Source organism: Lissotriton helveticus, chromosome 12 (assembly GCF_964261635.1).
Source record: "Lissotriton helveticus chromosome 12, aLisHel1.1, whole genome shotgun sequence".
NCBI lineage: Eukaryota > Metazoa > Chordata > Amphibia > Caudata > Salamandridae > Lissotriton > Lissotriton helveticus.
Window position 1 is genome coordinate 3,144,929 of NC_136073.1, and position 12,081 is coordinate 3,157,009.

Genomic DNA, 12,081 nt, shown 5'->3' on the forward strand with positions numbered 1-12,081 from the left:
CTGTTGTCTGGTCACTTGCCGGCTGGCTTGTGCCCTCTGAGACGACGACCCGAAGATTTCGACACTGCTAGTCTGGTCCCCCAGACTGGCCCTTGCTTCCTTGTAAAAGAGGAGCACCCCGGACCCTCCTGATCCCCACAAGACGCCATCTTTGTTCCACCGCGTGGCTTGCATTAGCCAAGGCCTATTGTCCAGATCGACGATCCGACACCGCCAACAGCAGCAGACTACGTGGGACAGCTCGTGCCTCCAGCCTGGTCGTGTAGAACAGCTCCTGGTCCGCGCAGCTACAGAGAGAAGCGACCCTTCCTTCACCTGAACGCGGCGACAGCCCCTGGTTCCCTCCTGGTTCCAGCACCGTCACTGGCTAGTGACCAAGACTCTGTCCCCTTCCTTTTCAGGACTTCCTTCTTCCTAGTTCCATCCTTGGAACCACCGGACTCCTCCATCTGGCTGCCTGCCAGCAACTTCTTGTTTCAGGCATCACCGAGATCAACGCAGCAAACCCGACACTACTTCAGCCCTATGCACCCGCAGCCTGTGGGTTAGGTAACCAAAGCTTCTAGGTCCTGAAGTCTGTGTCCACTATCCTAGTGTCCAGGTCCACTGTTGTTTTCCCTCCATCCAGTCGGGTTCGTCCGGAATCCGTAACTTTGTAAACTGTTGCATCCATAGACGTTGGTACGCATCCCGCGTGAGAGTTCCCACTCTGCACGTGAGTCCCGTGGGCCTCCTGCTCCTTACTTACCTAGTTTGTAGCGTAGTCCCACCGATCCTCCAGCCTCTGGATCTCCTTACAGTATTTTCTTTCCTCGCATTCCATTGTTTTGAGTATATGATTTGTCGTGCCCCTAAGGCACTTGTGTAAATATTGTGCGAACTCGAATTTCCTTTTTAGTATTGTCATGTGCTTAGCCCTCTGATCTCATAAAGAGTTCAGAGGTGTTGTTATTAATAAATAGACTATTTATTTTCATAACAACCTGTGTGGTGTCCTTTCATTTGGTATTCAAGGGGTTATGCTATGGTAAAACAGCTGGCTTCACATGCCAAAAGAGATTAGCCTAAAAGACTGCTTTTGTCCACGCTACTAGGATAGCTGGTCTATAAGGTTGACTTTACAACCAATCACCATAGGGGTTGTTTGGACTGATACAAGGTGATCACTAGAACTAGTGAGCATCATATATCAGGCCAACTTCTCACAGTCATGCTTACGTCCTTAGGCCAGACAAGCATGGCTTGTGAGCATTGGCTACGAAGAATTAACCAGCACACTGAATACGCTGCTTAATGCGTAGTTTTCAGAGGATACTGTCTTTGTAAGGGGCTCCCGTCTGACTTATATTTTCAGATGTTGCAGGTGAAACAATTTGTTGAACATGGTTTAGTTTCTTCTTCAAGCATTTTTTGCGAACCCTCAACTGCCTAGTAAGACATAAGCCACAGAATAGCATGCAGAAGCTGCATCTTCCAGCCATGCTGTACAGACAGACAACTTAGTCACTGATTTAAGTGCAATGGAGTAGCCATAATTTGGGCAGGAGAAGATGTTCAGAGGCAATCTCTGGGTCTGCAGAAAGGAATATGCTACTTACCAGTATGCATCTGTTCTTGGCATGTAGGGCTGCTGACATTCATATCTGTGCATAGATCGCCGCCTAGTGTTGGGTCCGGATGATTGCACTTTGTCTTGGAAGAGTCTTCGAATTATCACGAGATAGGGGACTCCTCCCCTAGACTACAGTGCGCATGGGCATCTTCTCCATCCTCAGATTGTTTTTCGCCATTGTGGCAGAGATGGAGATAGTAAAGTAAGAGATGGCCATGCCAAAGATAATGCTGCAGCTGCTACAGGCACCGGGGAGGAGGGCGGGCGATATGAATGTCAGCAGCCCTAAATGCCAAGAACAGATGCATACTGGTAAGTAGCATATTCCGTTCGAGGCATGTGGGCTGCTGAATTCATACCTGTGCATAGACTGTATAGCAGTATCTCCTCTAGCGGTGGCCACCTGTGCCAGCTGCAGCAGTTTGAAAAAGAGTTTTGAAGACAGCCTGGCCTAAAGCAGCTTGCTGTTTTGCTTGCACATCTACACAGTAGTGTTTTGTGAAGGCGTGTATGGTGGTCCATGTGGCTGCCTTACAGATGTCTTCGAGAGTAATATTTCCTAGGAAAGCCATGGATGCCCCCATTTTTCTTGTAGAGTGTGCTCTTGGGGGGACAGTTAAAGTGCGTTTTGCCTTTTGATAACCTATTTGAATGCATTTAACTATCCATCTGGCTATTCCTGACTTTGAAATAGGATTTCCTTTGCGTTGTGGTGCAAAAGCAACAAATTGTTGTATTGTCTTTCTAAATGATTTAGTTCTGTCTATGTAATAGAGTAGTGCTCTCTTCAAATCTAATGTGAGTAGGGCTCTCTCAGCTACTGACTGTGGATTTTGAAAGAATACTGGCAGTTCTATTGATTGGTTGATATGGAAATTGGATACAACCTTAGACATGAACTTGGGGATGGTTCTAAGAACCACCCTGTTGGCATGTACTTGCATGAAAGGTTCTTGGATTGTTAACGCTTGTAATTCGCTCACTCTTCTGAGTGAGGTAATGGCAACCAAGAATGCAACCTTCCACGTTAAGAATTGTAGTTCGCATGAGTGTAGAGGTTCGAAAGGAGGGCCCATAAGTCTGGTAAGTACTATATTTAGATTCCAGACTGGGGAGGGGGGTGTCTTGGAGGGATCACCCTTTTCAAACCTTCCATGAAGGCTTTGATTGCTGGTACTCTAAACAGTGAAAGGTGTTGCCTGTCTTGAAGGTATGCTGCGATAGCATACTCTTCTATGCCACTACACCTCGCTGCTAAGTTACATCTTTGTAAATGCAGCAGGTAACATATAATGTTTTGTATGGAAGCGTCTAATGGGTTGATTTGGTTATTGTTGCAGTAAATAACAAATCTCTTCCATTTAGCTGCATAGCACGCTCGTGTGGTTGGTCGTCTTGCCTCCCTAAAGATGTTCATGCAGTCTGGGGGTAAGTTAAGGTATCCGAACTCTAAGACCTCAGGAGCCAGATCGCTAGGTTCATCTGATTCGGATCTGGGTGTCTGATTTCTCCATGGTTATGAGGTAGAAGATGGGGAGCAAGGCACAGTCTTTGATGAGGAACTACTGAAAGTTCTAGGAACGTTGTGTACCAAGGTTGTCTCGCCCATGTGGGAACAACTAGGATTAGCGTGAGTGAGTGTTGCCGCAGTTTGCGTGCCACCAACGGGATCAACGGTGCTGGGGGAAAAGCATACGCAAATCTGCCTGACCTGTTCATCCATATCGCATTGCCCTGTGACAACGGATGTGGGAACCTGGCGGCAAAGTACTGGCATTTGGAGTTTTCTTTTGTGGCAAACAGGTCTATTTCTGGGTGACCCCACTGTTGGAAGAATGGTTGTAGAACTTGAGGGTGAATCTCCCATTCGTGTAGTTGTTGGCTGTGCCTGCTGAGCAGGTCGGCAATCTGATTGTCCTTCCCTGGAAGGTGTTCTGCTAGGAGAACATTTTTTTGGGGAATTGCCCACTTCCATATGCTTTGTGCTAGATGGGACAGCTGTGGAGAGTGCGTTCCTCCCTGTTTCTGGATATAGTGCATTGCGGTCATGTTGTCCGTCCGGATCAACACCGTTTTGCTGTACAAGTACTTCTGAAATGCTTTCAGGGCTAGGAATATTGCTAGGAATTCTAGTTGGTTGATATGCAGCTTCTTCTGTTTGTTTGTCCAGAGCCCTTGTACTGTGTATTGAAGGAGATGGGCTCCTCAGCCTGTCAGTGATGCGTCCGCTGTTAGTACTAGTTGTGGAACCGGCTCTTGGAACAGTCGCCCCTTGGAAAGGTTTTGTGGGTCCCACCACTGCAGAGAGTTGCGAGCGCGAATGTCTACCAACACTAGGTCTTTTAGGTGTCCTCGAGCCTGGTTCCATTGCCGTGCTAGGCATTCTTGTAATGGGCGCATTTGGAGTCTGGCATGGGGGACAATGAATATGCAGGAGGGCATCATGCCTATGAGCTGCATAAAGGTTCGAGCTGGCAGAGAGTGTTGTGGCAGGAATTTGCGGACGAGTATCTGCATGCTGGCTATCCTTGCTGAGTTTGGGTATGCTTTTGCCACTGAGGTATCTATAGTGGCTCCCAGGTACTGCTGTGCGTGGGATGGTTGCAGATGCGATTTTGGGTAGTTGATGGAAAACCCTAGATTGTGTAGCAACTGTAGTGTTTGAGATGTGTGCCCTGCGCACTGTTGGTACGATTTCCCTTGTATAAGCCAATCGTCCAGATAGGGGTACACATGGATGTGTTGCCTCCTGAGATGTGCTGCCACTGTCGCTAAGCATTTTGTAAACACTCTTGGAGCCGTGATAACCCCGAAGGGCAAAACCTTGAATTGGTAGTGTTGACCTTCTATTGTGAACCTGAGGTATTTTCTGTGGGCTGGATGGATGGGTATGTGAAAATACGCATCCTTGAGGTTCAGTGTTGCTAGGAAATCTCCTTGTTGGAGCAACGGGAGCACTTACTGTAGATATTGATTTAGGGGTCTGAGGTCCAATATTGGTCTGAGGGAACCGTCCTTCTTTGGAATAAGGAAGTATAGGGAGTATACTCCTGTCCCTTGTTGGTGGAAAGGGACTTGCTCTATGGCCCCCTTTTCCAGCATTGATTTGACCTCTTGCTGTAGCAGGGTGATGTGTTCTGTGGACATAGGACGATGTCTGGGTGGTATGTTTGGTGGCGTAGAAGTCAGTTCTAGGCAATAACCAAACTGGATAATTTCTCTCACCCACCTGTCCGTGGTAATTGCGTGCCAGACAGGTAGGAACTGCTGTAGTCTGCCTCAGACTGGTGTTAAGTGGTCTGGAAGCAGCGTAATGAAGTCACTGTTTTGTGGCAGTGGAGGCTCTGGTGTTATTGCCTCCACGTCCTCTTCCCTTATTACTGTTGCCTCTATAACCTCCACTGTTTGTGTTTTTGTTGAAGGAACCTTGTGTGTTACTTTTGTATGAGGCAGATGTTTGCGAGGTATTTCCTTGTGTAGTTGTTCTGTATGAGGAGCGCCGAAACGAGCCTATGTGTTTCTGAAATTGCAATGCCCCCATTGATTTTGCTGTTTCTGTCTCTTTTTTCATTTTATCCAAAATGGTGTCGACAGCAGGGCCAAATAGAAAATCTTGATTGACAGGTTGGTTAAGAATGGTGGACTGCACCTCATTTTTAAAACCGGAAATACGCAGCCATGCATGTCTGCGTAATAGGACGCTAGTGTTAATTGACCTAGCTGCAGTGTCTGCTGCGTCAAGCGCACATTTGATGGAGGCATTTGTTATAAACGTTCCCTCTTGTATGAGGTCATCAGCTTGTGCTCTAAAGGGCTCAGGCAGGTGTTGCATTAGGCTTTCGAGTTGATCATAATGTGCCCTGTCGTAACGAGCCAGTAGGGCTTGTGTATTAGCAATCCTCAATGAGTTGGAGGCTTGTGCTGCTACCCTTTTGTCTGATGCCTCCAGTATTTTTGACTCTTTGTCAGGGGGAGGTGCTTCCCCCGTTGTTTGGGAGTTGGCCCGTTTACGTGCATTAGCCACTAGTAGTGAGTCTAGTGGTAACTGTCCCCTGATGTAAGTAGGGTCTGTAGGAGCTGCCCTATACTTCTTTTCTTTTCTGGGGTTAATTACCCGTGCCCTGGCTGTATCCTTAAAAATGTCAGGTGCATGTTTCAGGACTCCCTTTAACATGGGAAGTGTTCTAACACTTTTTTCTGAAGTGGGGAAGGTGTCAAATAAGAAGTCTTCCTCAACAGAGTCATTATGCATATCTACATTGTGGAATTGTGCAGCCCTGTCTATGAGTTGATTGAAGACTACAGTGTCATCTGTAGGTGACGGCTTAGTAGGATAAGAGGGTACATCAGGGATGCGGTGGGTGTTGTAAGGGTCTGTTGGCTCCTCCCATGGTTCCTCTTGTGGTTGAGGATCTTTTGGGAAATCATATTGAGGTTGTGGCTCATCCCCTAGGTTACCCTTATTGTCCCCGTGGTGAGAAGGAGAGTAAGGAACGTAAGGATTAAAGGGTGTAGTAGGCATGATAGGCTGAAAAGGAATGAAGGGTCTAGAGGGAGAAGTCCCAAAGTCCTTTTTCTTCAATGGAATAGGGGAATGCGAGTCAGAGTCCACAGGCCTCTTCTTTCTGTGCAAGATGGTAACTTTACCAGTGTCTGGATTGATGTATATTTTAGCTTGGTCGTCTGATGGATCTGGGTGGAAGAGTTCTTCCTCTACAGTCCTGGGCTGAGTGTTAGCCTTTCTTCGTTCGGTAACACTTTCTTTTTCAACGACCTTTGGTGTTTTTTTGCTTTTTTTCGGCTCGGGCCCTTGTCCGGGGTCGACGAGTGATTTGGGGTCGACTGGCGCTTTCGGGTCAATGCGTTTTTTGTGCTCCGTAGGCTTTTTAGGATGAGTGTCCTTTTCCGGGTCGACATTCTTCTTTGGGTCGACCGGTGTTTTCGGAGCACTTATCTTTGGGTCGACAGGTTTTTCCGGGCGTGCTACGGGCTTCGGTACGGTCCCCTTTTTGTCGGCGACCTTTGTCGGGTCGGTGGATTTTGGACCGGTAGGCTTAATCGGGTCGGCGACCTTCCTCGGTTCGGCGCCCTTAGGTTGCGTGCCCCTGTTCGGTTCGACTACCTCTTTGGGGTCGACGTTTTTAGGCAGAGCGGCCTTCTTGTGGTCGACAGTCTTTTTTGGGGTCGACGCTTTTTGGCTGTACGGCCTTTTTCGGATCGACGACCTTTTTTGGCTCTGGAACCTTCTTCGGGGTGATGGTACTTGGCCCGGGGGACTCTGAAGGTTTCGTTTTCGGAGCCGAGCCGGATGGCGGGGCTGGCGTAACTTTTTTCGGATCTTGGCTAAGGCCTTTTGGCGATGCCTCGGCCGGAGCCTTTGGTAACGGGCTTATTGGTGTCGGGGGCTGTGTACTCACGATTTGCCCCGGCGGGATCTCGTCATCGGAGTCAGAGTAGTCCTCGACGGTGACTATCTCTAGGTCCAAGTCTTGAGCGTCCGGTAGTTCCTGGTCATCATCGAAGATGTTGTCCGGTGCCTGCCGCTGCATTTCTTGCCTGGCGGCCCGTCGGATCCGCATGGTTTTCTTCGACCGAAACTGGCTGCAGGCCGGGCAGGTTTCTTCCCTATGGTCTGGGGAAAGGCACTTGTTGCATACTGAGTGTTTGTCAGTATGTGGGAACTTTGAGTGGCATTGTGGGCACCTTTTAAAACGCTTCTTTCCATAGACGGTCGGCTCATGTGGCGTCGAAAAGGCCCAACGGCCCGCGTCGACGACCGATGGAAGATGGAAAGCTGGATCGAGTAGAGGGGTACCGAACGAGAACAATACCGTCGAAGTGGAAGGCCTTTCGGCCTTTAGAAAGTTTTGTTTTCGATTCCGAAGTTGCAGTTTTGGAGTTAGCATCCGAACCCAATGGCGGAAAAAACAATCTGAGGATGGAGAAGATGCCCATGCGCACTGTAGTCTAGGGGAGGAGTCACCTATCTCGTGATACTTCAAAGACTCTTCCAAGACAACAAAGTGCAATCATCCGGACCCAACACTAGGCAGCGATCTATGCACAGATATGAATTCAGCAGCCCACATGCCTCGAACATAGGAGATAGTTTGCGCAGCCTGCTGGCTACCGTGGAGAGCACTCACAGCTGTTCACCCGGACCCAATGTGAACAGAACATAGAAAGGTCCTTGTTCCTTAGCCTAATAGCTAGGCAAGAAGAAGCTTTCAGTTCTTCGATGAAAGCATCAAACTATGTGAGAGGAGAATAGGTGTGAACTGGATTCTACAGCCCACAGACTGGGCTGAATACATTCCTAAGAAGGGATTGTTCAGAGGGTTCAGTGTTTGGGGGAAAAAAAAAAAAAAAATCGAGATAGTTGCTTACCCAAGACTCCTTAGGCCGCAATCTCTCAGGTTGCATTCCTCTTGGCGTACATGGCTTTGGATCAATCTAAAAAAGAAATTAAAAAAATGTACAGGTACGGTACATGAAAGAGGTATCTTAGTAGGGAAAGCAAGAGAAATGCAAAGAGAATGTTAAATTAGCATCACATGTTAATATATCATGGGTTCTGGGAGAAGCAATAAGTCAATAGGAAGCAATACATATCATAATTCCTATGGGCCTGGTATTTCCTGCACCCAAATGCTGGACCAGGCAGTCAATTATACTACTAACATTAGCTACGACTCTGCAACACTGTCAAACACCTTCAAAAGTCACCTTCTCCATTCACTAAGTCCACTTTAACCCTAGCTTGGAGTTATTTTGTATACGGTTCTCTAGCGATTCAAGGAAAAATTAGATGCTGTTTGAGGCAGACAAAGTCAGTGAAAGTCACATCAGACGAATGAATACAGGCGTGCCTAAAACAATCGTTTGGTGGAAATATCAAATTGAAAGTATCCATCATTCATTTTAAAGAGCCAGAAATTGTCACAATAAATGGAGATCCCATCTCAAATTCCAATGAAGGGAGCGTGCACACAACTGAATTGAAACGAACAAGTTACTTACCTTCGGTAACGCTTTTTCTGGTAGATACTATATCTGCCTGTGGATTCCTCACCTTGTGAATATCCCCTTGCGTCAGCAACATTCGGAAATTCTTTTGTAGCTTAGCGCCGACGTGGATCCGGACGTCACTGAGGCACGGCATCGCACGCGACTCCGCTGACGTCACCGACGCCTATAATAGGCCCACGCCGGCGTGATGACATCAGTTCCCTTTTTTCCGCGTCGTCGACGCTAACGGTTTTCAGGGATCGTACTGTAGCTTACAGTAACTTTGTTACTATTTTCATTGTATTGTGTCTATCTTCATACTTTGAGATGTCGTCGAAGAAGACTGGGTTTAAAGCTTGTGGCGAGTGTAGCAAGACTATGTCTATCACCGATCCTCACGAATGCTGTGTCTGGTGTTTAAGCTCCGACCATGATGTCGAGGACTGTCTTTGCTGCAAGAAGATGACGCCGAAAGCTTTGAGAGAGAGAGAGGCGAAACTCCTCGTGGCAAACCTTAAAAGTAAGAAGGTTAAGAAATCTTCGAAGTCTCGATCTCGTCGGTCGAGGTCGAGATCGAGGTCTCGTTCGAGGTCGCACTCGGAGTCGTCTTCGGCTCACGCTTCGAAGTCTTCGAGGAAGAAACACAAGAAGAAGAGCCACGAGTCACGTCATCATTCTGGGAAGGACTCTAGTTCAAGACCGAAGTCCCAGGTCAAGCTTCTGAGTAAAGAAGTGGAGATTTCAGAATCGGAACATGATGAGGCTTCGCATCCGGGTTCACCAGATTCTCAGAAACAGGTCCATTCTCCGTGTCCATCCAATCCTTCTGGTCAGGAGGTTGAAGGTGAGGAGCAAGGGGCTGGTGGAGCCGAAGTTCCAGTACCCGAGGGTTCGTCGACTCCGGTTCCCGCACCCGATGAAGAGGTCGACGTCGTATCGACTCCACCTCCTCAGGAGCAGCCACGAGGTCCATATCCTGAGTTTCCGACTCCAGGTCAGGATCCTTCTCAGTTCCTGAACGCCATGTTTGGTGTCTATTCCAGGGCAATGTTCCCGTCTGGTGCACCTGTTGGTCCCACGGGTCCTATGGCCTTTAACTTGGGTGTTCCTCAGGCTTACGCCCCTGCACCCTTCATGCCGGCTCTACCACCGCATTAGCATTTTCAGACACCGCCGATGTCGTCGACGCCGAAGCGCACGACGCCGGTGCCATCGACGCCGATCCCATAGACGCCGATACCTGCGACTCCGAGGCAGGATTCTGCCCGACCTCGTATGGATAGACCCCGTCCGACTTCGGGTTCGACGCCGGCACCGACCCCGTCGGAGTCGATTCCGGATCCATTGGCTTCGGTGGTGAAGGAAAGATCTCGGAGAAAAGCCCAGAGACTTCTGGAAGAAGAAAAATATGGGTATTCAGATACTGAAGAAGGAGAGTTGCAGGATTCTGAGGATCCGTTTGAGGATTTGTGTGAAGCCAGTGGGCTTGAACTATCACCTGAATGGGAATTGGCTTCTGTGTCAAATGTTCCATCAAAGGATGTGATACCTTATCACACTGTCATTAAGAAAGCAGCGAGTCTATTGAATATTACTCTGCCCACGGCTGATTATAAGCCTAATATTTTGACTGAGGTGCTTCATTCACCCTCATCTATCATTGAACCTATGTTGCCCTTCAACGAGGCCTTGTCTGAGCCTATTTATGAGGTCTGGAAGAAACCCTTATCTGCTCCTGCAGTTTCTAGAACTGTGGCCAGGAGATATAGAGCTGCACCAGAGGACCCTGCATTTTTATCTTCACATCCTCTTCCTGAGAGTTTGGTGATACAGGCTGCTTGCTCAAAGAAATCTGCTGGTGCTTTTCCACAAGTTCCTGGAGATAAGGAATCCAGGAAGCAAGACCAAAGTGCCAAGAAGGTTTTCTCATCAGCCAGTATGGCATTAAAGTCAACCAATGCTACGTGTCTGATGGGAAGGTATATCCATGCTTTGATGGATTCTGTCAAGCAGTTGATTCCGAAAGTCCCGGAGGATGACAGGAAGGATTTTCAGGAAGTGGTATTGGACACTCAAGCAGCTGCGAGACAGGTCATTCAGAGTGGTCTGGACACTGCTGATTCAGTGGCAAGGGTCATGGGTTCCTCAGTGGCCACTAGGAGGGCTGCCTGGCTCAAATCTTCAGAATTCTCTGCAGACGTCCAATCTGCCTTGATGGACTTGCCTTTTGATGGATCAGGATTGTTTGGCAAGAAGGCTGATACTACCGGAAGACGTTTCAGGGGATTTGGTCGATCTTCCTTTCGGTCTTACAGATCATCCCAGCAGCAGCAGAATACACTGTACAAGTTGTACAGGGTGGTCCTCCTCCTCCTCCTCCTCCTCCTCCTCCTCCTCCTCCTCCTCCTCCTGCCAACCCCCTGCCAACGCAGCAAAGCAGCCTTAGATCCGCCATTCCGGATCATGTGGGCCCAGTGGGGGGTCGGCTTACACATTTTCTACAAGATTGGGAATTAATAACATCGGATCTTTGGGTTCTCAATCTTGTAGAGAATGGGTATGCACTTCCTTTCCAGGAATTCCCTCCCAATTACCCTCCTTGCCAGGGTTATTGTTCGGAAGACCACCTGCTTCTCCTGCAGGAAGAAGTCCTGGCACTGTTCCGAAAAGGTGCGATAGAGGTGGTTCCAGAGCAGGAAAGGGGTCAGGGGTGCTACTCCCGGTATTTCCTGATCCCCAAGAAATATGGCAGGCTTCGGCCAATCCTGGACCTCAGGATTTTGAACCTTTACCTGAGCCAGGAAAAGTTCAAAATGCTCACTCTTGCACAGGTTCTTCAAGCGCTGCTGGAAGAAGACTGGATGGTGTCGATCGACTTGCAGGATGCGTATTTTCATATTCCCATCTTGGAGTCGCACAGAAAGTATCTCCGTTTCACGGTTGGGTCTCAGCACTACCAGTTTGTGGTCCTTCCGTTTGGTCTTACTACTGCACCTCGAGTCTTCACCAAGGTGATGGCAGTGGTGGCAGCTCATCTCAGGAGATCGGGGATTCATGTGTTTCCATATCTAGACGACTGGCTGATCAAAGCGGAGTCGCCGGAGAAGGTGCTCCATCATCTGCAAGAGACAACTCTGTTGTTGCACAGGTTGGGTTTTTCGATAAATGTACCCAAGTCTCACCTGGTGCCCTCACAGCGCAACCTGTTCATAGGTGCGGTACTGGACACTACTGTGTGTCGCGCATTCCCTCCTCCTCAAAGGATTCGCGACATACAGGAGATGATTCCTTTATTTTTCAATGGAGCGGTCGTTCCAGTCCTGAAGGTTCTTCGCCTGCTCGGTCTGATGGCTTCATGCATTCTGTTGGTCAACCATGCACGCTGGCACAGGAGGGCACTCCAGTGGTGCCTCCGCAGGCAGTGGTATCAACACAACGGAGATCCCAGGGAGTCAGTGAAG

General features: G+C 48.6%; 1 protein-coding gene across 18 annotated transcripts in view; it reads right to left on the reverse strand.

The window, feature by feature from the left end:
• DAZAP1 (DAZ associated protein 1) overlaps positions 1 to 12,081 on the reverse strand; it is a 519,254-nt gene that overhangs the window by 454,394 nt on the left and 52,779 nt on the right. For all 18 annotated transcript variants that reach the window (XM_078669912.1, XM_078669924.1, XM_078669928.1 and 15 more), the window contains one exon: positions 8,000 to 8,065. In XM_078669912.1, the coding sequence (XP_078526038.1) occupies positions 8,000 to 8,065 (66 nt within the window). The remainder of the gene's footprint in view (positions 1 to 7,999; positions 8,066 to 12,081) is intronic.